Source organism: Pelodiscus sinensis, chromosome 4 (genome assembly GCF_049634645.1).
Source record: "Pelodiscus sinensis isolate JC-2024 chromosome 4, ASM4963464v1, whole genome shotgun sequence".
NCBI lineage: Eukaryota > Metazoa > Chordata > Testudines > Trionychidae > Pelodiscus > Pelodiscus sinensis.
The window spans coordinates 133932158-133958112 of record NC_134714.1 but is presented as its reverse complement, the minus strand read 5'-3'; the positions used below and the strand labels follow the sequence as shown (position 1 = coordinate 133958112).

At 60.5% G+C, this 25955-nt stretch overlaps 1 protein-coding gene and 1 long non-coding RNA gene across 2 annotated transcripts in view; one reads left to right on the top strand and one right to left on the bottom strand.

Moving 5' to 3' along the window:
• The first annotated feature begins 418 nt into the window (after positions 1-418).
• LOC112547641 (uncharacterized) lies at positions 419-22981 on the top strand. Its single transcript, XR_012903731.1, has 3 exons — positions 419-1545; positions 22478-22804; positions 22914-22981. It is a non-coding gene; the product is annotated as an uncharacterized LOC112547641 (long non-coding RNA).
• Positions 22768-25955, bottom strand: part of STX1B (syntaxin 1B) — a 34674-nt gene continuing 31486 nt past the window's right edge. Inside the window, exon 10 of the mRNA XM_075928701.1 lies at positions 22768-25139. Coding sequence (XP_075784816.1) covers positions 25053-25139 — 87 coding nt within the window. The 3' untranslated portion in view covers positions 22768-25052. The remainder of the gene's footprint in view (positions 25140-25955) is intronic.

Sequence of the window (25955 nt, the reverse complement as noted above, 5' to 3'; positions counted from 1 at the left end):
TCACCCCAGTGCCCCCCCTCCCGGCGCCCTTCCCTCCCTGCCAGGAGGCTGCTGCCCGGCAGGGCTTGCTGGCAAAGCAGCCGGAGCCGTGTGTACCTGGCAGAGCTGCAGGCCACGTGGGTGTCAGGACAACGGGCAGGAGGGCAGTTAACCAGCTTGGCAGGGCACGCGGGGGAGCTGTGTCCAGGCAGAGAGGGCGACTGTGGCAGGTACGTGGGGGGGCGGGGCCTGCCCCAGCCATGTGACCACCCCCCACCCTGAAGAAGGACTAGGGCAACCCCCCCACTGCCCCACCTCCTCCCCATCTCTGCCCCACCTTTGCTCCACCCCCACCTCGCCTTTCTCCTCATCCCCCTCCCCTGAGGATGTGGCCCGGGGGGGGGGGGGTTAGTTCTGGCCCCGGCAGCTTAAATCACAGCCTCTGCTCCCCCAGGGTCCAAGCCTGCTCCAGCGAAACCCAAAGGCCCCTCCAGCCAGGCCTCTGCTGCGCAGACTGGGGGCTCCCACGCTTGGTGGAGAACGCGGGCAGCCGCTCGGGCGCCGCAGCCAGGACGACACCAGCAACGCAGCAAGGATGCCTGGCAGCGCCATCGCCTGTCCCCTTCCTGCTCCCCTGCACCGACCAGGGGGTGAGCGACAGGGCGGGATGTTGGGGTCCTGGCAGGGAAACTCATCCCCAGCCACACTGGATCTAATCTCCCCGGGAGGGTAACCGGCGGGGAGGCAGGAACAGAACCCTCCACCACTCGGGGGCAGAAACGGGGAAGACGCTGCCGTTCCCCGTCCGGCCGCAGCTCTGGGGTGGGCAGAGGGGGCCCAGAGCCAGGGCCCTGCTCCCCTCCCAGCGCCCCAGCCAGCCCCTCCTCCGGCCTTCGGGTAAAAGGGGTCCCCTGACCCCACTGCCTCCGCCCAGGCTCAGGGTACAAAGGGCATTGGCCATTGAGTGATGCTTAAACGAAGCGCACCAGATCTTTTAGGGGGAACCGGCAGGACGGCGCATTGACTGGCAATGCAGCAGTTGCACACGCTTTTCAATCGCACGCACACACACGTCATGCACACACAGCTCTGCCAGAGGATACAGGTACCAGTCCAGAGTCTGTGTCCATCTCGTGGCCAGCTAGATCGAGCACGGGGGGGAGCAGGGCCTTGTCGGTCGTCCGATGCTCCTCCCCAGACGGTGACAGACGAACCCAAAGCTCCCTGCAATTTATAATCCTTCTCTGTTAACACCCGTGGATCCCGCTCCGTCCGCCTGTGACCGGCCTGTGGATGTCAGTCGTTCCCAAACGGCGCTCCAAGGCTCATCCTGTAATCTGTCATCTTTTGGGGGTGCCGCTCCACTTCCAGGTTCGTCGAGCTGCCAATCTGATCCGTTCTTTTACCGGGGGTCCGCGCCGACGGTGCCTCTGCTCTTTGCCGTCTGTCTTTTACAGTTTGTCTTCTCCCCACGTTCTCCCCCTTCTCTGGCCATCTGGCTCTAAGGACGACCTTCACACTGTGTCTCATTCATGCAAACAGTCTCTCGCCCAGAACCCTTCAAAGGTAAACAGTACTGTTTTATATTAAGCAAAAGCAAAACCGTTCACATCGAAGGCCCGGGCCTTCACTCTTTCTAATCTCATTAACACAGTCACAACACCCAAGGCTGTTTAGAACATTTACTAAACTTCAAAACAAAGAAAATAGACCTTCAACTGAAAGGACTTAATTTGTAAAATATGAAATGTATGTTAATATATCTATGTATATTGCTAATTGGCAAACCTAAAATGCAAATATGAAAAGTATAAAGCTGTCAGCCCTAACAATTGTATTCCTATTGCCATCGAGGTGTTGGTGCAGCGCCCAGGGAAACTGAGGCACACGCACCGGGTTGCTACAGGACAGCAACACAACAAGGGCGTAAAGCTCCCAGTCCTCTCGCCCCGTCCCAGGGCTATGGTGGAGGGCAGGGGCGCGGAGCCCGGGCATCGCTTAGCTGGGCGGGCTGCTAACCAGGGGGACAGACCCGGGGCTTGGGGGAAGAGGTGCCATGGAGGTGGGGAGGGGGTGGGGAGGGGGCAGGGACAGAGTGGAGCAGGGGCAGGCAGAGGCGGGGTGGGGCAGGAGGATGGGGGTGTCCCGGGCCCTTCGGGACAGGGCTGCGGGAGATTGGAGGAGTGGAATGAAAAGCAGCCAGTCTCAGCCCTGCCGCTTGCCATGCTGAGCCGCGTTCGCCGTCGGCCTGCGAGCTGCAAGGGCGCCTACAATGCACCGTGCTTTCTTCCCCTGCCCCAGGCCCGTCTGGCCCTCCAGCCCCGGGCTGTGACTGACGTCCCGGGGCTCCAGTGTTTCTGCGCCCCCCTTCCCAGAGGTCGGTCCGGCTGGGGTTGGCCGGTTCCTGCTTCCTGCTGGGCTTTGATCAGCCCTGTTAGCGGTGCTGGGAGGGGAGAGGGACTCACCTCCATGAATCTATCTAGCTCTTTTTTTCAACCCTGTTAAAGTCCTGGCCTTCACCGCATCCTCTGGCGAGGAGTTCCACAGGTTGACTCAGCGCTGCGTGAAGAAAAACTTCCTTTTGTTTATTTTAAACCTGCTACCTATTTTTTTTTTTTGGTGACTCCTAGTTCTTGTGTTATGGGAACCAGTAGATCACTTTTCCTTATACGCTTTCTCCACACCACTCGTGATTGCATAGACCTCTGTCTTATCCCCCCTTAGTCTCCTCTTTTCCGAGCTGAAAAGTCCAAGTCTTTTTCATCTCTCTTCCTAGAGCGGTTCCAAACCCCTCCTCATTTGGGTTGCCCTTTGCTAGTGCCCTTAAACGTCAGCATCTCTTTGGCTCGCTTGGCCTGCTGAATGTGCAGTCCGAGGATTCTGGGTCAGATCTTGATTCTCTGCAAACGCATTTGCATCAGGTTGTCTGCCTTGGGAATTGGGGCGGGGGGAGGCCTGGGAATTGGGGGGAGGAGGCCTAGAGCCAGTCCCAGAAGGGCCCAGAGCCAGTCCCCCCCTCCTTTCCTAGGGCCCAGCCTGCTCTCGTAAGAGATCAGACAAATTCTTAAGCTCAGCCGGGACCGTAACAATCGATTTTGCACAAACTGGGGCGAACCCTGGCGTTCCGAATGGAGACCCTGGAATTCCCCTTGATTGGTCGCCCGAGGCTTCCTCGAAATGTGCAGCGAATGCCAGGTACAGCTGCCTGGCTGCGTCCCCGGCTCGCCCTGCTGAAGCGACACGCAAAACTAGTAAAGTCCGACACGCAGCTCCCTCGCACGTGCCCTGAGCTCGCGGGGTGACGACAGGCCGTAAAGTGAGTATAAACAGCCCCCTAATGCCCCGGGGGCGTCTTTCTGTTGGACTTTGCCCACCCCTGCTTTGATTCCTAATGTGACATTTGCCCCATCGCGGCGAAAACTGACAGAGACCTCGGGCAGTCATTCCATGGTGAATTCAGAGAGCAGCAAACCTTCGATTACGTCTCGCGTCACGTTCTCCACCGATGTGTCATCTAACGCAGGCTGGTGATGGGTTTAGAGATTCTGTGAGAAAATATTAAGGACAGTTGTGTGACCCTCCACAATGAATTGGGCTTGTTTAGTTTGGAAAAAAGAAGATTAAGGGGGGACATGATAGCGGTTTTCAAATATCTAAAAGGGTGTCACAAGGAGGAAGGCGAAAATTTGTTCCTCTTGGTTTCTGAGGACAGGACAAGGAGTAATGGGCTTAAAGTGCAGCAGGGGAGGTTTAGATTGGACATTAGGAAAAAATTCCTAACTGTCAGGGTGGTCAAATATTGGAATAAATTGCCAAGGGAGGTGGTGGAATCTCCCTCTCTGGAGATATTTAAGAACAGGTTAGATAGACATCTGTCAGGGATGGTGTAGATGGAGCTTGATCCTGCCTTGAGGGCGGGGGGCTGGACTCGATGACCTTTCGAGGTCCCTTCCAGTCCTATTATTCTATGATTCTATGATTCTATGACCCTGTTAGTTTGTGACTCGTTTTTGGATCGTTTTCTTGGGGGAAGAAAAGAAACTCTAAGAAACGTACAAGAAATCAGAATAGGATTCCAAAATGTCCTCTCTTTCTTTGGGTCCCTAGTGAATTAAAACTCTTGCTATTTTAAGAGCGCCCCAATGGTCAGGACTCTGCAGCTGAAAACGTTTGCGAAATCCTGCGCGGTAATATGGCCGCAGACAGTTCTGCTGGGAGGCAGTTGCTCTATCTCAACCTCGTCCATTTCTTAACAGGTTTTTGTGGTCGGTATCTGGCTGGTTCACTTCCACGGTGCTGGGAACTGTCCTGAGCACACATGCGGCGGTTGCAAAGGCTGCTTCTTCCCCGTTGGCGTGGAAGTTCACCAAGCTGCCTGTCTTAGCAGCTGCTACAAGTTTTGAGCAGCTGCATTTTTGTGTTGGTTCATTTTTTCCAAAGTGACGTGAACTGGGTTTGCCTGTTTCCCAATGGATGATGGCTCCACCAAGAAAAGCTTTCAACTACAAATACATCCAAACACATCGACACCCTGCCTGTCGGTTTTTCCTTTGCACAGACAGCAGGAATGTGCTTGTCATGGGTAGGGTGACTCCGCCATGCAGCAGGGGAGGTTTAGATTGGACATTAGGAAAAAATTCCTAACTGTCAGGGTGGTCAAATATTGGAATCAATTGCCAAGGGAGGTGGTGGAATCTCCCTCTCTGGAGATATTTAAGAACAGGTTAGATAGACATCTGTCAGGGATGGTGTAGACGGAGCTTGGTCCTGCCTTGAGGGCGGGGGGCTGGACTCGATGACCTCTCGAGGTCCCTTCCAGTCCTATGATTCTATGATTTGTACTAACATTGGTTGCCCTGCCTTTGTGGCCCACCCGGATTAGCCTAACGAGCACTTCTCAAAAACCCAGCTCGTTAGCCGAAGTGTGCACTTCCATGCCCTGCCCAGATGGGTCGGCCGCGCACCAGCGGCGTACGGCTGCCGTTGAGGTAGGGGGGTGGAGAGTGCCCCAGCACTACCGAGTGGAAAGGCAGAACTTGGATCCAGCGGCAGGGACTGTGAACGTAGCCGGCGGGACGGAGTCAGCCAGCCCTAAGGGCTGTTCTGGTTGAAGGAATTCAACACCAAGTCCTGGAAGCGTTCTCAGCTCGGGCTGGCTTGAGTCCCGTCTCTGGTTGCTTCCAGGTCAGGAGAAGGCCCTTGGCTCCGTTAGAGCACTCCCATTCGTGTGAGTCCCTGCGACGATTTACCCGGCGTCACGTGGGTCCGGAAATAAGGTTTGTTTGTCTTCCTTTAAGCCATTGCTAGGGGGTAGGTGAGAAGCGCCTCTCCGTGGCTGCTGCAGCAGGTGCAACCAGGGGAGAGGAGCACGTCTACCGGTGGCGGGACAGACAGACAGACAAGCAAACTTTCTGAAAAACGCTGTCCCTTTCTCCACCTCTGCCGGCTCAATGGAGAGACAGCTGGCCCCTCCCCTTCTCTGGCCCCTCGCTGCCCCCCAGTGGTCATTCTACAGTATCACTTTCCCTCCTGCCACACCCCTCCCTTTCCACTTTATGAGAAACGACCACATTCTAGGCACATCCCTTTGTCCTGGCACAACCACACTCTGCCCTTGCTTGAAGTCAGGAGAAGAGGAAGCTGCCTGCCGAATTGGGTGGCCCTAGCTCTCCCCGTTCAGGCGTTCTTGAACAAATGGACTTGCAGGCAGAGGGGCAGACAGGTGCACGTCTCAAATACATAGTAAGGCAGTCCAGAGGTGTCCAGGGTCTCTTAGCTTCTTCCGAGTGAAGGGAAATCAGTTCTCGCCGTGAACGCTGGTGTTTGGAGTCACCCGGGCAAGTCGCACGTCCATCGCTCCCACCCAGAGTCTAGTTCGACTAAGAAAAAGTTCGTTAAGGCCTGTTCCGGGATCCACCGTGAGCGTAAGTGATGCTTAATGAGCCACTCGGCCTGGCGCCTCCCCGTCACGTGCTGGCGAAATCCCTCGGCGTCCCCACGGGGGCGAACGTGCAGTGACCCTCGCTCCCAGCCAGCACGTCCGCTCCGGGTTCGCACGCCGGGAAGCAGCAGCGTCAGACGTGCCTGCTGTTTCTCAGACCTGCCGAGCCCCCGCCGGAGCATCTGAAACGGCGCCCCATGTGCCCCTCCGGCACCCCCCCACTCCCAGGCCCCTGCCCTGACTCCGGCATCCCCCCCCACTCCCAGGCCCCTGCCCTGACTCCGGCATCCCCCCCCACTCCCAGCCCCTTCCCCCACATCCCCAGGCCCCTGCCCTGACTCCGGCATCCCCCCCCACTCCCAGCCCCTTCCCCCACATCCCCAGGCCCCTGCCCTGACTCCGGCATCTCCCCCCCCACTCCCAGCCCCTTCCCCCACATCCCCAGGCCCCTACCCTGACTCCAGCATCCCCCCCACTCCCAGCCCCTTCCCCCACATCCCCAGGCCCCTGCCCTGACTCCAGCATCCCCCCCACTCCCAGCCCCTTCCCCCACATCCCCAGGCCCCTGCCCTGACTCCAGCATCCCCCCCACTCCCAGCCCCTTCCCCCACATCCCCAGGCCCCTGCCCTGACTCCGGCATCTCCCCCCCCACTCCCAGCCCCTTCCCCCACATCCCCAGGCCCCTGCCCTGACTCCAGCATCCCCCCCACTCCCAGCCCCTTCCCCCACATCCCCAGGCCCCTGCCCTGACTCCAGCATCCCCCCCACTCCCAGCCCCTTCCCCCACATCCCCAGGCCCCTGCCCTGACTCCGGCATCTCCCCCCCCACTCCCAGCCCCTTCCCCCACATCCCCAGGCCCCTGCCCTGACTCCAGCATCCCCCCCACTCCCAGCCCCTTCCCCCACATCCCCAGGCCCCTGCCCTGACTCCAGCATCCCGCCCACTCCCAGCCCCTTCCCCCACATCCCCAGGCCCCTGCCCTGACTCCAGCATCCCCCCCACTCCCAGCCCCTTCCCCCACATCCCCAAGCCCCTGCCCTGACTCCAGCATCCCCCCCACTCCCAGCCCCTCCCCCACATCCCCAAGCCCCTGCCCTGACTCCAGCACCCCCCCGACTCCCAGCCCCCTCCCCCACATCCCCAAGCCCCTGCCCTGACTCCAGCATCCCCCCCACTCCCAGCCCCTCCCCCACATCCCCAAGCCCCTGCCCTGACTCCAGCACCCCCCCGACTCCCAGCCCCCTCCCCCACATCCCTAAGCCCCTGCCCTGACTCCGGCACCCCCCCACTCCCAGCCCCCTCCCCCACATCCCCAAGCCCCTGCCCTGACTCCAGCACCCCCCCACTCCCAGCCCCCTCCCCCACATCCCCAAGCCCCTGCCCTGACTCCAGCACCCCCCCACTCCCAGCCCCCTCCCCCACATCCCCAAGCCCCTGCCCTGACTCCAGCACCCCCCCACTGCCAGCCCCCTCCCCCACATCCCCAAGCCCCTGCCCTGAAGGGCCGAGCCAGGAGCCCCGGGGGCAAGCCCGCCAGCCTGCTACGCAACAGAGAGCGAGCCCCTTTCGCCTCAACGGGCAGGTTCATGTTTAGCTGTGATTGTCGCTTTCGGGCCCTGGCCAGCAAGCCGGTTACTGCGTCCCCCCGCTGCAGCCAGCCACGAGCTGCCCCCTCGCGTCCCGCTCCGAACTCAGGGGCTGCTGGGAAGAAAGCCGGCCCGTCCCCCACCCCCACGCGAGCTCTGCCTCGGCCAGAGGAAAGGGAATCTCTACGGAAGGCCAAGCGCCGGGCCTGCTGCCTGGCCTGCCGGCTCCTCACCGGAACAGGCCACGGTGAACAATTCCTGGACCTGGGATGCCCTCCAGCCGGCACACGCCAGGCTGGTCCAAGGGGGAGGGGAAAACTTGTTTTCCTTGGCCTCTGAGGACAGGACAAGCAGCAATGGGCTTAAACTGCAGCAAGGGAGGTTTAGGTTGGACATTAGGAAAAACTTCCTGCCTGTCAGGGTGGTCAAACACTGGAATAAATTGCCCAGGGAGGTTGTGGAATCTCCATCCCTGGAGATATGTAAGAGCAGGCTGGCCAGACACCTGCCAGGGATGGTCTAGACGGTGCTGGGTCCTGCCGTCAGGACAGGGGACTGGACTTGATGACTCTCGAGGTCCCTGCCAGTCCTAATGTCCTGTGATTCTATAAGGACACAGAAACGAAGAGAGATTAAAAGGACTGGGACGTTTCAGCTTAGAAAAGAGGCGACTAAGGGGAGGGGGTAGGATCGAGGTCTATAAAATCATGAGTGGTGTGAAAAAGTGAATAAGGAAAAGTTATTTACTCATTCCCGCAATATAAGACCTAGGGGTCACCCCATGAAATGAACAGGCAGCAAGTTTAAAACAAACCAAAGGACGTTTTTCTTCACGCAGCGCTGAGCCAACCTGTGGAACTCCCTGCCAGAGGATGTGGTGCAGGCTAGAACTTTATCAGGGTTCAAAAAAGAGCTAGATCGATTCACGGAGGTTGGGACCATCACTGACTATTAGCCGGGCAGGGCAGGATGGTATCCCTAACCTCTGTTTCTCTGGAGGTGGGCGACAGGGAAGGGATCACGCGAGGATTAGCTGTTGTGATCCTTCTCTCTGGGGCATCTGGTATTGGCCCCTATTGGCAGACAGGACTCTGGGCGGGATGGACCGTTGTGCTGACCCAGTCTGGCCGTTCTTATGTTTTGAAAAGGAGTGGGCAGGAAGATATGAACGGGGGCAAGGAGAGGAAAGGTGAAGAAGAAAGATTCAGAGGAGGATCTTCCCTGATCTCCGAGGCCCCCGACAGCTCCCCGGCGTTCGCTCCGACACCGCTCCCCCCGTCGCAAGGGGAAATTGCTTCCTTTCACTCCTGGCTTCGTGGACTTTTCTTGTGGCCTGATTAGCTTGAACTCCCGTGTCTGTTCTTCTAGCCCGAGACCCGCATCCGTCACCTGTTTTGTGGTTGGGCTGGAGAGTCCGCCTGTGCGGTCACCAGCGTGTGAGGGTCACCTCCGGAAACCACAGGGGTGAAAGTGTCACTTGGGGAGGAGGAAACAGTAACCCCCAGCCATGGAGGGGCAGAGACAACTTTGCCTGCAAAGAACGTCTTTCGGAGAGCCGGCCAAGCAGGGGTACGGCCCCGGGAGTCCACTAAATAGGCCACCAGTGGGTGGATCCGAGAGCGTAGTGTAGATGGAGCTGGCACTTAGATAAGTCACAGTCAGGCAGACCTAGGATGCTCTTTTCAGCTGCTTGACGCTCTGCCAAGCGGTGACTGCTCCTGTCGATTTGGTCTCCCTGGATGTTTGGTTCCTAGGGCGTTCTGTCCAGCTTCCAAAGCTGTGAGCACCGCGTCTCTGTTTACTGCAAAACACGCCGTCCCTTGCAAGCCCTATGGAAACGACAGGCTCGTAGAACAACCACCACCAAAAAACAGAGAACTTGAGTTTCAAGGCGAGTTGCTGGGCCAGCTGTTTTCACTGCTATTTCTTGCCGGGCAGGGTATTTTTGGTGCCTCTCTTGAAAACGCAAGTTGAACCCTACCACTTCCCCCCGCAGATCTATTTTTAAAGATTTGCTAAAAGCCGTCTCCTGAATAGGCCCATTCCGGATTTCTGAGCTGGAACTGCCTTTAAAAACCCACGGAGGTCCCTCTGCTGCCGTGCACCCCATCTCTGCCCCTCCCTACGCCTCTCGTGCACTGGGCTGCCGCAGTCTGATAGCGCTCGGACCCCGCTGCTCCTGTTATGCTGGTAAGAAGCACACGGGATCGGTATACAGGGAGTTCCCGCGCTACGTCGCCCCGGCATGCGTTGGTTCCATGCTAATGGCGTTGATGCTCGTAGGAACGGCTGCGTTCTAAGTCCCCCCATTCCCTGCTCTTAAGTCGCGCACCCCCCCTTTGCGCAAGTGGGAGTCAGCTGCACTTTTCAGTTGTTTCACTCTCAGTCCCAGTGTTTTGGAACGTACCTCGGACTGACAGCGGGAGTCATCAATTCCCCGCCTCGAATACCGTAGGAACGCAGCTCGCTTGTGCTTACGTAGACACACACACCCACACACCCACGGCAGAGTGGTCCCTCGTGAGAACAGTTTTCCCGCGTTGGAATCCGGGAATTTCACACCATCCTGCTTCACGCGACACCGGTTGGCGAGGGCTTGTCTCCGCACCTTGTTCCTCTCTTGTCCCAACGGATGGGCGTCCGCTTGTCTTTTGGAGCCGCCCATCGACCCGTCAGCCATGTCGCGAGGGGGGTGGGCAGGAATCTCGCACTGCCTTTACGTCCGTCCCCGGTTGCTCCCTAGCACAGCTGGCCCGGCGCTGGCCACCCCCTCTCTCAACACACCCAGCGCAGGGCTGCTTTCTTTGGTACAGGACATCACGGTGCGCTCTCAAGGGGAACAACATTCCCACCTTGTACTTCGCCCACGGCGCTTGCCACCAGCCGAACGCAGAGTGGTGGCCCTGCGGGTCTGTTTCTGCCTTGGCAGCAGGTACAGCTCCAGGCAGCTCTGCCTAGTGGTTCCTGCTCCGGGAGGGTGGCCGGCAGGGCGTGAGACCCTTCCAGGCCTAGCGCAGGCGTTTCCTGCCACCCTCCCCCTGCGCCCAGAGTGTGAATGCCACCAAGCAGCTGAGTCAAGGGGGGGACGTGCGCGAGAGGTGCGGGGGGACGGGGCAGAGCGGGACGTGTGGACAACCCGCCAGTGGATCCCCAATGGGCCGGCCGTGGCCTGCGGGCCATGCCCGCCCCCGGATTTCCATCGTGTGGCTCCGGAGACGCTGCAGGGCCGCTCGCTCGCCTGGGTTGCCCACCGCTGACTTCGGGCCTTTCGTGCGGAGCCCAGCCTGCGGCTTCCTCGCACCTTCGTGAGCAGAGGCTGCTCCAGACTTGGCTTGGGGCCACCCAGCGCCCGGCAGCCGTCCACGTGCTCCCGGGGGGTTGGGTTTGGGGGCGTGTGTACGGTGCTGTACGAACATGCGCCCCACGCTGCTGCTTTCCCCGAGCGCTGTCCCACCCCCAGCCATGTCCGCCCTGGGCTACGCAGCTCCCTGGGGACTGGGCACCCAAGGGTGCTGCCGGACTTGCACTCAGAGCTGGGTGGTGGGGAGGGAGCCAGGACTCCTGGGTTCTACCCCCGGCTCTACGAGGGCAGTGGGGGCTAGCTGTTACCCGATTTACCCAATACTCTGGGGAATGCTCATTTCTTAGGGTTACTCTTAGGGAACTGGGGGGGGGGGGGGTTCACAATTCTATCCGTGTGCTGCTTGTGCTCTCCTATGGAGCCGAATTCTCCCTGCTCCAATTCCCCTCCCACTGGAGCGCCCCTGTAGGAAGTAGGTTCCTCAGGACGGGGTCTTCCCACCTTAGCAACACCCGGACGCTCACCCCACTAACAGCCCGTCTGGGAGGACTGGGGACTCGGCACCCACACGCTGACCCCTCCCATGTCCCTGGACTCAGCAGGCTGGGTTCACAGCAACGCCACACTGCTCCCTCGTGGGCCTTTGGACTCCGTGGGCTGTTTAACAGCAAGTGAAGCTGCCTCCTCATACACCCCCAGGTTCAACACCCCCATCCCCACTCCCACACCACAACCATTCCCTGGGATACCACACGATGAGCAAACCCACAGGAATTTGGGCCCTCCAGGGATCTTTCGCTTGGGGACAAGAAGCCTTGTTGCAGAGCGAATGAGGAAGCCAAAACACCCCCTGAGGAAGAGTGAGCGAAAGAGAGAGACGCGACCAGCTTAATAATGAAAGTGATTTATTTCTGGGTGGTGAATAGCCACAGCTAGGGAGCCAAACACACAAACCAGTGACAATATTGAATCGAATAGTAAATCTAAACTGAAACCGGTTACAGATGTTAGGGCTAGCCAAGCATAGACCAGTTTACCTAGGGCAGGGTCAGGAGGCTAGGCTTAGAGAGGTAGTTAGGGGGAAGGAGAGAGCGAGAGAGACCTCATCACTCCATGGAGCTTGCACTGAGCGGGGTTCCCAGGTGGTGATGGGAGCGGGGGGTCCAGAGGGCAGGAGACAAGCAGAGCAGAGCCCCCAGCACGATCAGACAGGAGATGAAGGAAACTGAGGCAGGGTTTACATCCAGATGTCAGGGCAGTTTTTCTGGAGCAAGGGGCGGAGTTTTTGTAGGGACAGGACAATGGTTCGAGGAGACGCTGGATTTGTTTCTGGGCAAGCAGAGGCGAGGCAGTAGAGACGGATCACACCCGGCTATGGGGGACGTGCCGCGCTCACGATGCCACGGGGCAGTGTCGGTATTTTGGACGGCAGTAGGATCGTTACTAGAATTGGTCTGATCATGACTAATTTGGGGGGGAGCAGGCCTGGGTTTGTTGGAGCAGATTTCCCATCAGGCACTGCTCTGCTCCCAGAGTTCGGTGCGGTTCCTGCCTTGGAAGAGCTGGTCTCTATTCTGCGTGCTAATGGAGAGGTCTCTCTGCTCCATCGTCCATGCAGAGGAGGCTGGGGTGTTTCCTTAATTCTATCACCCTTGTCTGGGGGAGTTTAGGTGGGTCTTCCCCGGCCTTTTCCTTGCTTTGTCATCCATGCTAGCAGAGGCCTGGGGAAGGGGGAATGGGGGTCCATGATTGTCACTCCCTGGCTCCCCACGAGCACAGAGCTGGTAGGTAAAATAGCTGTTAGAGAAACAGGGGCTGGGAGCCAGGACTCCTGAGTTCTACCCCCAGTTCTGGGGGGGCAGTGGGGGCTAGTGGTTAGAGCAGAGAGGCTGGGCGCCAGGACTCCTGAGTTCTACCCCCAGTTCTGGGAGGGCAGTGGGGACTAGTGGTTAGAGCAGAGAGGCTGGGCGCCAGGACTCCTGGGTTCTCGCCCCAGTTCTGGGAGGGCAGTGGGGACTAGTGGTTAGAGCAGAGAGGCTGGGCGCCAGGACTCCTGGGTTCTCGCCCCAGTTCGGGGAGGGGGCCATGATGGGTTGGAGTCCTAGTTTCTCTCCCCCAGCTTGGGGAAGGGGGTGTGGCCTAGTGCTTAGGGCTGTGAGCCAACGCTCTGGGGAGTGGAGTCTAGTGGTTAAAAGCACGGGCGGGGTGAGATGTTCTCATTGCACTCTTGGGTATCTGATTACCATGTGGCCGGAAAGGGCTCCCCAGCTGGAAGGGCGGCCCCTAAGAAAGGCCGGCGGGCGGCTCCCTGCGGTCGGATTGAAACGCCCGCGGGTCTGGCTGGAGAGGCAGGCGGTTGCTCGGGGCCTGTGCGCCCGGCTGCTCCCGGAGCCCCGATTCAGGGCCCATTGCTGCCGACACCGGCCAGTTGCCAGCGTGCTTGGGAGGCAGACAGTTCTCCAAAAGCCTTTTGGGCTGCGCCAGGCCAGCATCTCTGCCTTAAGCCTGGCCCCCAGGTCTGGCGGTGTCTGATCTTCCCACTAGCCTGCGCTCCCTTGGCTCTCCAAGCCCCTCTGTGGTCAGTGGCCGGGCTGGCTGCCCGCCTGCGCGGGTCGGCTCGGGGGGAGCTGGCAGGAGCCGCGCCCGGTGCTCCGGGATGGGCGCTGTGTTTGGCGGGGGCGGAGGGCGGTGGCCCGGTGTGGTTTGACTGCGGCTTGACCCGTAACGTAACACGGAAGCTGCTTTGTGCTGGCTTGGGGAATATAAATAGTGGAGTAAGCCCTGGTTCAGGGATTGGCCGTCCCATTTCCTGCACTGCACCCGAAGTGAGTCACTTCAGCCGGCTTCCCTGGGACCCTCTGCCCTCCTGGGTCCTGTCCCTGCTCTGGGAGGGGAGTGGAGGCTAGTGGTTAGAGCAGGGGGCTGGGAGCCAGGATTCCTGGGTCCTGTCTCTGCTTTGAGAGGGGAGTGGAGCCTAGTGGTTAGAGCAGGGGGCTGGGAGCCAGGACTCCTGGGTCCTGTCCCTGCTTTGAGAGGGGAGTGGAGCCTAGTGGTTAGAGCAGGGGGCTGGGAGCCAGGATTCCTGGGTCCTGTCCCTGCTTTGAGAGGGGAGTGGAGCCTAATGGTTAGAGGAGGGGGCTGGGAGCCAGGATTCCTGGGTCCTGTCCCTGCTTTGAGAGGGGAGTGGAGCCTAGTGGTTAGAGCAGGAGGGCTGGGAGCCAGGATTCCTGGGTCCTGTCCCTGCTTTGAGAGGGGAGTGGAGGCTAGTGGTTAGAGCAGGGGGCTGGGAGCCAGGATTCCTGGGTCCTGTCCCTGCTTTGGGAGGGGAGTGGAGGCTAGTGGTTAGAGCAGGGGGCTGGGAGCCAGGATTCCTGGGTCCTGTCTCTGCTTTGAGAGGGGAGTGGAGCCTAGTGGTTAGAGCAGGGGGCTGGGAGCCAGGACTCCTGGGTCCTGTCCCTGCTTTGAGAGGGGAGTGGAGCCTAGTGGTTAGAGCAGGGGGCTGGGAGCCAGGATTCCTGGGTCCTGTCCCTGCTTTGAGAGGGGAGTGGAGCCTAATGGTTAGAGCAGGGGGCTGGGAGCCAGGATTCCTGGGTCCTGTCCCTGCTTTGAGAGGGGAGTGGAGCCTAGTGGTTAGAGCAGGAGGGCTGGGAGCCAGGATTCCTGGGTCCTGTCCCTGCTTTGAGAGGGGAGTGGAGGCTAGTGGTTAGAGCAGGGGGCTGGGAGCCAGGACTCCTGGGTCCTGTCCCTGCTTTGAGAGGGGAGTGGAGCCTAGTGGTTAGAGCAGGGGGCTGGGAGCCAGGATTCCTGGGTCCTGTCCCTGCTTTGAGAGGGGAGTGGAGCCTAATGGTTAGAGCAGGGGGCTGGGAGCCAGGATTCCTGGGTCCTGTCCCTGCTTTGAGAGGGGAGTGGAGCCTAGTGGTTAGAGCAGGAGGGCTGGGAGCCAGGATTCCTGGGTCCTGTCCCTGCTTTGAGAGGGGAGTGGAGGCTAGTGGTTAGAGCAGGGGGCTGGGAGCCAGGATTCCTGGGTCCTGTCCCTGCTTTGGGAGGGGAGTGGAGGCTAGTGGTTAGAGCAGGGGGCTGGGAGCCAGGATTCCTGGGTCCTGTCTCTGCTTTGAGAGGGGAGTGGAGCCTAGTGGTTAGAGCAGGGGGCTGGGAGCCAGGACTCCTGGGTCCTGTCCCTGCTTTGAGAGGGGAGTGGAGCCTAGTGGTTAGAGCAGGGGGCTGGGAGCCAGGATTCCTGGGTCCTGTCCCTGCTTTGAGAGGGGAGTGGAGCCTAATGGTTAGAGGAGGGGGCTGGGAGCCAGGATTCCTGGGTCCTGTCCCTGCTTTGAGAGGGGAGTGGAGCCTAGTGGTTAGAGCAGGAGGGCTGGGAGCCAGGATTCCTGGGTCCTGTCCCTGCTTTGAGAGGGGAGTGGAGGCTAGTGGTTAGAGCAGGGGGCTGGGAGCCAGGATTCCTGGGTCCTGTCCCTGCTTTGGGAGGGGAGTGGAGGCTAGTGGTTAGAGCAGGGGGCTGGGAGCCAGGATTCCTGGGTCCTGTCTCTGCTTTGAGAGGGGAGTGGAGCCTAGTGGTTAGAGCAGGGGGCTGGGAGCCAGGACTCCTGGGTCCTGTCCCTGCTTTGAGAGGGGAGTGGAGCCTAGTGGTTAGAGCAGGGGGCTGGGAGCCAGGATTCCTGGGTCCTGTCCCTGCTTTGAGAGGGGAGTGGAGCCTAATGGTTAGAGCAGGGGGCTGGGAGCCAGGATTCCTGGGTCCTGTCCCTGCTTTGAGAGGGGAGTGGAGCCTAGTGGTTAGAGCAGGAGGGCTGGGAGCCAGGATTCCTGGGTCCTGTCCCTGCTTTGAGAGGGGAGTGGAGGCTAGTGGTTAGAGCAGGGGGCTGGGAGCCAGGACTCCTGGGTCCTGTCCCTGCTTTGAGAGGGGAGTGGAGCCTAGTGGTTAGAGCAGGGGGCTGGGAGCCAGGATTCCTGGGTCCTGTCCCTGCTTTGAGAGGGGAGTGGAGCCTAATGGTTAGAGCAGGGGGCTGGGAGCCAGGATTCCTGGGTCCTGTCCCTGCTTTGAGAGGGGAGTGGAGCCTAGTGGTTAGAGCAGGAGGGCTGGGAGCCAGGATTCCTGGGTCCTGTCCCTGCTTTGAGAGGGGAGTGGAGGCTAGTGGTTAGAGCAGGGGGCTGGGAGCCAGGATTCCTGGGTCCTGTCCCTGCTTTGGGAGGGGAGTGGAGGCTAGTGGTTAGAGCAGGGGGCTGGGAGCCAGGATTCCTGGGTCCTGTCTATGCTTTGAGAGGGGAGTGGAGCCTAGTGGTTAGAGCAGGGGGCTGGGAGCCAGGACTCCTGGGTCCTGTCCCTGCTTTGAGAGGGGAGTGGAGCCTAGTGGTTAGAGCAGGGGGCTGGGAGCCAGGATTCCTGGGTCCTGTCCCTGCTTTGAGAGGGGAGTGGAGCCTAATGGTTAGAGCAGGGGGCTGGGAGCCAGGATTCCTGGGTCCTGTCCCTGCTTTGAGAGGGGAGTGGAGCCTAGTGGTTAGAGCAGGAGGGCTGGGAGCCAGGATTCCTGGGTCCTGTCCCTGCTTTGAGAGGGGAGTGGAGGCTAGTGGTTAGAGCAGGGGGCTGGGAGCCAGGATTCCTGGGTCCTGTCCCTGCTTTGGGAGGGGAGTGGAGGCTAGTGGTTAGAGCAGGGGGCTGGGAGCCAGGATTCCTGGGACCTGTCCCTGGCTTTGAGAGGGGAGTGGAGCCTAATGGTTAGAGCAGGGGGCTGGGAGCCAGGATTCCTGGGTCCTGTCCCTGCTTTGAGAGGGGAGTGGAGCCTAGTGGTTAGAGCAGGAGGGCTGGGAGCCAGGATTCCTGGGTCCTGTCCCTGCTTTGAGAGGGGAGTGGAGGCTAGTGGTTAGAGCAGGGGGCTGGGAGCCAGGATTCCTGGGTCCTGTCCCTGCTTTGGGAGGGGAGTGGAGGCTAGTGGTTAGAGCAGGGGGCTGGGAGCCAGGATTCCTGGGACCTGTCCCTGGCTTTGAGAGGGGAGTGGAGCCTAGTGGTTAGAGCAGGGGGCTGGGAGCCAGGATTCCTGGGACCCGTCCCTGGCTTTGAGAGGGGAGTGGAGGCTAGTGGTTAGAGCAGGGGGCTGGGAGCCAGGATTCCTGGGACCCGTCCCAGGCTTTGAGAGGGGAGTGGAGGCTAGTGGTTAGAGCAGGGGGCTGGGAGCCAGGATTCCTGGGTCCTGTCCCTGCTTTGGGAGGGGAGTGGAGGCTAGTGGTTAGAGCAGGGGGCTGGGAGCCAGGATTCCTGGGACCTGTCCCTGGCTTTGAGAGGGGAGTGGAGCCTAGTGGTTAGAGCAGGAGGGCTGGGAGCCAGGATTCCTGGGTCCTGTCCCTGCTTTGAGAGGGGAGTGGAGGCTAGTGGTTAGAGCAGGGGGCTGGGAGCCAGGATTCCTGGGACCCGTCCCTGGCTTTGAGAGGGGAGTGGAGGCTAGTGGTTAGAGCAGGGGGCTGGGAGCCGGGATGCCTGGGTTCCATGCCCAGGGCAGTGGAGGAGGTGTCTGTGGCCCTGACTTGCTGTGTCTGGTGTCTCGGGCGCGATGGGGAAGCCGGTGCACACTCCACGGTGTGGCAACCGTTCAGCTGCTTTGCCCAGCGTGACTGTGCCGGGGCAGCAACGGGCGCTGTAGCGCCGGGCGTTTCCATACGCATGCCAGCGATAATGGGTGGGGGCAGGACTCCTGGGTCCTCTCCCCAACACGGGAGGTGTCTGGGGTCTCGCAGTCAGAGCAGGGGCTGCTGGGAGCCAGGGGGGCTGGGATCTGACCCTGAGACTGGGTGGGTAGTGGGGTCTAGTGGTTAGAGCAGGAGGGCTGGACTCAGGCCTGGCTCTGGGCAGAGAGGGGGCCTAGTGGTTAGAGCAGGAGGGCTGGACTCAGGCCTGGCTCTGGGCAGAGAGAGGGGCCTAGTGGTTAGAGCCGGAGGGCTGGACTCAGGCCTGGCTCTGGGCAGAGAGAGGGGCCTAGTGGTTAGAGCAGGAGGGCTGGACTCAGGCCTGGCTCTGGGCAGAGAGAGGGGCCTAGTGGTTAGAGCAGGAGGGCTGGACTCAGGCCTGGCTCTGGGCAGAGAGAGGGGCCTAGTGGTTAGAGCAGGAGGGCTGGGCTGGCGCGGGACGGGCGCGGCGAAACCCCTCGGCCGGGGGCGGGTTCCGTAGTTACAGAAGCGCTCTGAGTGACAGAGCCGAGGTGGGACCGGAAGGGAGAACATCTGGCAGCCTCTTGCAGGAACAGCTGGATTTGGGAGGCACCCTGGGAGCCGGGAAGGGAAGCCAGCATGACCCCCCCACCCCGCCGGGTCCTTGCACTAGAAAAAACTGCCGCAGCTCGGGCGCCCCCTTGGGCCAGGTGCAGCACAGACCCCCTGACCTCTAACCCCTCACCCCACTGCCCTGCCGGAGCCGGGGAGACACCCCAGGAGTCCTGGCTCCCACCCCCCAGGGCATCGCGGGCCCCTCATGTCTAACCCCGCCCCGGTGGGGAACAGGCTGCGAGGGCCCAGACGGTTCCTGGCCCCAGATCCAGGGCAGTGTCCATGGGGCAGGGCCGGGCGACGAGGGTTTTGTTCCCCTCCTGTGTTGCCCACGTTCCTGCAACGGTGTTGAGCCCTGCCCGCGTGTGCCCATGCGGGTGTGAAGGGCGGGGGGAGTTTGGGTGCGGAGTGGGAAGGAGTTTGGATGTGGAGGGGGAGGGAGTTTGGGTGTGTGGGGGGGAGGGAGTTTGGGGATGTGGGGGGAGGCGGTTTGGGTGCGTGTGGGGGAGGGAGTTTGGGTGTGTGTGGGGGGAGGCAGTTTGGGTGTGTGTGGGGGGAGGCAGTTTGGGTGCGGAGGGGGAAGGAGTTCGGGTGCAAAGAGGTAGGGAGTTTGAGGTGTGGGGGGGAGGGGGAGGGAGTTTGGGTTCAGAGGGGGAGGGAGTTTGAGGAGTGTGGGGGGAGGGGGAGTTGCGTGGGGGGAAGCAGTTTGGGTGTGTGTGGGGGAGGGGGTTTGGGTGCAGAGGGGGAGGGAGTTTGAGGGTGTGGAGGGGGAGGGGGTTTGGGTGCAGAGGGGGAGGGAGTTTGAGGGTGTGGGGGGGAGGGGGTTTGGGTGCAGAGGGGGAGGGAGTTTGAGGGTGTGGAGGGGGAGGGGGTTTGGGTGCAGAGGGGGAGGGGGTTTGAGGGTGTGGAGGGGGAGGGGGTTTGGGTGCAGAGGGGGAGGGGGTTTGAGGGTGTGGAGGGGGAGGGGGTTTGGGTGCAGAGGGGGAGGGGGTTTGAGGGTGTGGAGGGGGTTTGGGTGCAGAGGGGGAGGGGGTTTGGGTGTGGGGGGCAGGGGGTTGGAAATGGGAGGGGGCAGGGTAGCCCCATGTGCCGCTGCCCACAGGCCCCGCCCCCAAGCTCCCATAGGCTGCAGTTCCTGGCCCAGGGGAGCTGCAGTCGGCGCTCGGGGCTGGCGGCTGCTCCCGGGAGCGGCGCGGGTGCCAGCAGGGGAGGGCCGGGTTAGGCCGAGGGGGCGATTCCGGGAGGGACAGCGGGTGGGCTGGGCCCTGCCCCTGCAGCGCACGGCGAGGGCGCCCCGGCTGCCGAGCGAGCCCGTGGTGGCTGGCCTGCGTGGCATCGCCCGGTGCCTGCTTGGCCCTGGCCCTGGTGGGCGCCGGCTCTCCGGTCCCGCCTTGCGTCTCCTCTCCGGCCTCACCCCGCCCTGGGGCTTCAGTTTCCCTCCCGGGGCAGGTCCCGCAGCTTTGCTCGTTCCCGGCCGGCGCCCTCCTGTGGCCTCTGGCCAGGCCGGGCCCCGTGAGCCGGCGCGTGTCCTCCCGTGGCTGCCGCACGCCACCCGTGGCCAGCAGCCCAGCACGCGCTGCCTTTTCTGCCGCTGCAGCATGCTGACTCATCTGGGCCCTGTGTGGCCTGTGCACCAGTCACCCAAAGGAAGCGAGGGGGGGCGGGCGACTCAGCATCCTCTGGGTCTCTGCCAGCCTGGCTCGGCCATGGGGCACCGTCACCCCCTACTGGCGCCCGTCGCCCCATGCCAGACGTTCGCCTCACTGCAGCCCTGCCGGGCTTGCGTGCGACAGGGCAGGGGCCGGTGCCTGGGGGTGGGGAGGGGGTGCAGACTGAGGCCTGGGTCCACCCTGCCCTGGCTAGCGCCCCTCACCGTGCACTTTGGGCAAGCTCCCAGCTGGGAGCAGCCTGTGAGTGTCTGCGCCAGGCTGTTGGCTTTGGCAGAGGAGCTGGACGCTGGCTCACGGAGGAAATAGTGAGGCTGCGGGCTCGGCCTACCCCGGAGGGACGGGGCGGGAACGTCACTGCTCGGCCTGGTTTACATGAGCTAGGAGCAGCTGTTTGGGGGAGGGGGAGGCCTGCCCCGGCTGGGGCGGGGGTGCGGGGAGCCCAGGGCTGGGAGAGCAGGGGGCTGAGGGTCAGAACTGAGAAGCACTGGCAGAGCTTTGGCGGACAGGGGGGTAGAGACCTGGGCTTTGGTCTGTGCTGCAAGGGTCCAGCAGGCAGGGCTGGCCCAGTGCCACAGTACAGCACTAGGGGGCACTATGGGGGCAGAGAGAGGGGCAGGGCCCAGCAGGGGGCACTCTCCCCAGCAGGCAGGGCTGGCCCAGTGCCACAGTACAGCACTAGGGGGCACTATGGGGGCAGAGAGAGGGGCAGGGCCCAGCAGGGGGCGCTCTCCCCGGCAGGCAGGGCTGGCCCAGTGCCACAGTACAGCACTAGGGGGCGCTGTGGGGCAGGGCGCAGCAGGGGGCACTCTCCTGGCCAGGCAGGGCTGTTCTAGTTGCTCCACCCCAGAGGCAGCTGCAAGTGATGCCAGCAGGGGAGCAAGGTGGGGTGACTGTTAGGGGCTCAGGCTGTGGCTGGGGGGCGCGTGGGGGAGCAGGCTGCTGCGGGTGACGAGAGGGCTTCCCAGGCAGAAACAGGCTAATGCAACCCCTGCCAGATGTGCGCCCAGGCGTGGCTGGCTGAGCATATGTCACCCTGACCCCAAGGGGATTGTTCTAACGAGATTAGTCTGTAACGAGCGGGGTTTATCCAGCCCTGTGTGATTAGCCACCAATCGGCTTAGACACAGGCCACTCCGCTGCTGGGCTGCAAACCGTCTCCTCTGCCTGGGCCCTGGGTATCAGCAGGATGCAAACCGTGAATGCCCAGTGCTGGGCCGTGCTTCCCCCTGCTGGGCCCTGCCCCGCTCCCTGCCCCAAAGCGCCCCCTAGTGCCAGAGCCAGCCCTGCCTGCCAGGGGAGAGCGCCCCCTGCTGGGCCCTGCCCCGCTCCCTGCCCCAAAGCGCCCCCTAGTGCCAGAGCCAGCCCTGCCTGCCAGGGGAGAGCGCCCCCTGCTGGGCCCTGCCCTGCTCCCTGCCCCACAGTGCCCCCTAGTGCCAGAGCCAGTCCTGCCTGCCAGGGGAGAGCGCCCCCTGCTGGGCCCTGCCCCGCTGCCTGCCCCAAAGCGCCCCCTAGTGCCAGAGCCAGCCCTGCCTGCCAGGGGAGAGCGCCCCCTGCTGGGCCCTGCCCCGCTCCCTGCCCCAAAGCGCCCCCTAGTGCCAGAGCCAGTCCTGCCTGCCAGGGGAGAGCGCCCCCTGCTGCACAGCGCCCCCTGCCCTGCTCCCTGCCCCACAGCGCCCCCTAGCGCCGCCCAGTTCGGTTGGCAGGGAGAGTGCGTGTCCTGCTGTGTCTGAGCCGTGCTGCCCCCTTCTGGGGGGGCTCAGGGCCTGCGCGTCTGGGCTCTCTCCCTCTCAAGGCGCATTGCTCTGTCTGGTCCCAGTTCCCCCTTTCCGCCGCGCGATGGAGCAGGGAGGTGGCTGCAGCCGAGAGGTCTGGCCTTGCCCCAGGGGGCCCGACAGGCAGTGCAGCGACAGCACAAGTGGAGGGTGGGAATGATGCGCGGGGGAGGCGGAGGCCAGTCCCTGGAAGAGCTCCAAGCACCCGCCACACAGGACTTACCTCTCCCACAGCTGGGGAGAGGAGTCTGGGTTCCCAGCCCCCCCTCGAAATCACCCGACCCCCCCCTCCCTTCTTGGAGAACCCAGGTGTCCCGATCCACCGCCCGGTGCACCCCTGAGGACCACCCCGTGTACGAGAGGCGCAGGCGAGCTGAGGGCGGCAGCGGAGAGGGGAGCAGGGGCAGAGACGGGCGCTGCGGGGCCGCTGGTCGCGCTGCAGATGTTGCTGGAGGGGAGCCGTTCCTTGGCCGGGCTGGCGAGTTATATGGGCCTGAGCTCCAGGAATTCAGGGCCCAGCTACACTAATGTTCAGGGCCGGGTTCCTCCCCCGCTCGCCTGCCCTGCACAGTGTCCCTGCCCCACCTGCCGCCCCGGCCGATTGACACAGGCCACCGCCAGTGGCACAGTGGGGCTGAGCTGCCTCCTGCCCGCCCTCGCTCGGCCCACTCGGCACAGCCTGCGGCCCCTGGGGGGGAGTGTCTCTTTGCGCTACCCCTGCCGCACGCACCAACGCTGCAGCTCCCGTTGGCTGGGAACTGCAACCAATGGGAGCTGCAGGGGCGGTGCCTGTGGGCAGTGGCACATGGAGACCCCCAGCCACCTTGCCTGGAGCCACTGCCAGAGGGGTCTGAGGGTTGCTTTCGGGAGCCATCTGAGATAACCCCACCTCCCTCCCCTGCTCCCCAATGCCTAGCGAGTGCAAAGGCACGTCCCTGATCCCATCTGGTTCCGCCCTCCCAGGTGCCCGGCCCAGGAAGGCTGGAATCGGCGTGGCGGGGTCCGCACACCTGGCCCGAATGGGAGAGGAAGAGGGGAGAGGACTGGGCCACGTGGAGGAAGAGAAAGGCCCGAGAGCCACTGAGCGCCGTGGAGAGCCAGCCAGGGCTGGAGAGAGTCGGCGGCAGAGTTGAGGAGCGCCGGCCAGCTGTCGAGAGCCCAAGAGGAAGTTGTTCAGAGAGGCAGCCCGTCCGACAACGCCGCAGAGAGGAAGCTGAAGGGAGCTGAGAACAAAAACCCAAAAGTCACAGAAACTACGGGAACCGAAGAAAAAACAGGCCGAGACAGCAGGTGCTTTTTCAGTCTCTTTTTTTTTTCAACCCACACAGACGTTAAATTTCTTTTTGTTTCATTCATTCATGGTTTTTGCTTTGTTTTTGTTGTGTTTTTCTTGTTCCAGATGAGAGCAGAACACAAGGCAGAGAATAAAGGTTACACACCACAATTTCAAACCAGGGTTGGTGGGTTTTTTGTTCTTTTTTTTTGTCATTTTTTTATGTTTTAGTTGTATTTTTTTTTCCAGTAAAACATGCAAGCATTTTTTTCAAACCCATAAGACAAAAGTTTTGCAGAGGAAAAATATTACAATTCTGATCAAGCCAGGGATTAAGTCCTAAACCTTCTTCAGGAGAAGAAAATATCTTTGATCTTTCCTGCTTTGGGTTTTTTTAGCATAGATTTCACCTGATAAATATTCATTCTTGCGGAGACAAACCGTGTGCTCTTATCAAATCCTAGGCAGTAATCATTTCTTTGATAGGAACAATGACTTTTTTTTCTTTTTAGTGTAATTTCACACCAATGTTTCAGCCTCCAAATATTTATTCTTACTGAGACAAATTGTTTAGTCCTTTGGTCCTAACTCCTGATCTAGACAGACATCTATCAGGGATGATCTAGTGGTACTTGCTCCTGCCAGGAGGGCAGGGGACTGGACGACCAAGATTCAATTTTGCTGATGGGCTATCTCCTAGAACTAGAAGGGACCTTGAAAGGTCATCAAGTCCAGCCCCCTGCCTTCACAGCAGGACCAAGTACCATCCCTGACAATTTTTTGCCCCAAATCCCTAAATGGCCTCCGCAAGGATTGAACTCACAACCTGGATTTAGCAGGCCAATGCTCAAACCACTGAGATATCTCTCCCCCCTGAAGAGATATGCCTATCTCATAGAACTGGAAGGGACCTTGAAGGGTCATCAACTCCAGCCCCCCACCTTTTAAGAAGGGGTAGCTGTAATCTCTCCCCAGTATGGTCAATTCTGAAGTCTAAACCTCGCCGGTGGTGAATTTTCACCCTTGTACGGGGAGAGAGACGTTTAACTTGATATTTTTAAGCCACAGAGCGGGCTCCATTGCATTGTACACGATCTCCGAAGCTCTAGCCCGGAGGCAGGAGTCCCAGTGGCTGAGAAGTGAAACTAGACAACTTCAGACCAAACCCCAAAGACGACGTTTTCATGGTCAACTCGGGCGATTTTCATTGCAACTCCCACGGAAGCCGGCACTTGCTCGGCAGCTCCGGTGTGGTGTGATGGAGGAATTTCAGCTGTCAAACGGGGTTTTAAAAAACCCACGGGCTTAGCGGATGGGGAACGGAAAGAAAAGCTCTAAAATACAATGTTAAAAAAATGGAGGGTGGCTCGCTTAACATTTGGTGTGTTTTAAAGCCGATCTCATGGGCTTTCAAGGCTCAGAGGCAGTATTATCAAAGATGCACAGTTTGGCACCACTTAGCTTGACATTGGATATGTCTCCATGAGCTAACCTCTTGCTCAGTCTCAAGGTAATGCGGGAATCACCGGGGGAGGGAGGGATTCTTTGGGTTGTGACAGACGGGATAACTCCCGTTGAACCTTTAGCATCTAATGAAATGAAACATCACCATTGTGCTTTACTGGGGGTATCCGGGCAAAGTTTTCTTTCCTGTGCTTTGGAAGCTGACAGAGCAGATAGCCTGCTTACGTAGGGGAAGGTTTAGCAATTAGCCGCTGGCTTTAACGAAGCACAATAGGACAGACATTGAAAACCAGAAGAATCGGACAATTAATTTGCTTTCAAATGAAAGTGGGGGGGGGGGGAAAAGGCTTCAAACAAACACATTAAAACTGATCAGAAGCGAACCAGGTGGGGGGAACAGCGCATTCAGAGGGAGAAAAGCAATTCAGCAGGCAGAAGGAAATGACCCGGCTGATATTTACACACAGTAGAAGGGATGGAAAGAGCTAATGGCAGAATAAACCCAGAGGAGGTGCGGGGGGAGGGGCGGGGGGAAAGGTGTGCCTATAATGAAGGGGGCTTGGGATCCTGCTGAAATTGACGCACCGGCTGAAACTGACTTACCCCTGGTCGCTGAAGGGGCAACGAATGCCCTTAACGTTACGCCCGCGCTTCCATCGGAAGTCACTTAGTGGTGCTGCTTGTTCTCGTTTGCAACAGGACTCCATCCCGTGGACCCCGACGGACCGACGCCAGCTCAGACGTACACAAAGCAGCCATTGTTTTCAGCCCAGGGCGCATGCGGGTCGGCAGGTTGGCCTCTCAAAGGGTGCAGGGATGGATTCGGGGGCACAGGACCAGTGTATCGTCCCGTTCCCGCCCTGAGCGGCTAGTGGGCTGGGTCGGCACCTGCATGCACACAAGCCAAGCCGGTTGTGGGTTAATGCCACGAGGAGAGCGTTAAGCCCTTCCGCTGTGTTTTATCCCATTTCCAAGGACGTCAAGGGAGCTGGGAAGCGAGGCTGGCTGCTTTGTTAAATCCAGGGCCGCACATAGATCCGCTGGTGTTCAGGGGAGGGCGTCTCCGGCAGGGGTGAGTCCTGGTCCGGTTGTGGTCCATCTAACCCTTTTGTGAATGCCTCGGCCAATGACACAGAAGGCCTGCGGTTCCGTTTGCAGCTGGCCTGAGCTGGGAGGAATCGCAGGCCCTTTGGGGTACAGGATTTGAACTCAAAACACCCTTGGCGAATTGGAGAACGGGCCTGAGGCCGACAGAGGGAAACGGGCTAAAGACCCGTGCCAAGTTCTCCCCTTCGGAAGGAAAAGTCGAATGCACGGCTCGCACGTGGGGACTGGACAGCTGGAAAGGATCCGGGCGAGACAGACTGGCTATGCGTCCGTGCCGTGATGCGGTTGCAAAGAAGGTGAACTCCCAAGCTCATTCTGGGGTGTAGGAACAGGGGTGCCATAGGGAAGACATAGGAGGTGACAGTCCCGTTCCGCACTGGCCTTAGCTGTAGTCCTGTGTCCAGTTCTGGGGGCCACACTTGCGGACAGACGGAACGAATCGGAGAGTCCGGAGGAGAGCAACGAAAATGAGACAAGGCCTAGAAAACCTGACCGAGGATGGGAGCTTGTACAGTTTGTGGATCCTCAGAGACACGGATGCTGGTTTTGGGGGGACTATTGGGGGCCTGGCAGAGCTGGGGGGACAGAGAAGATGGA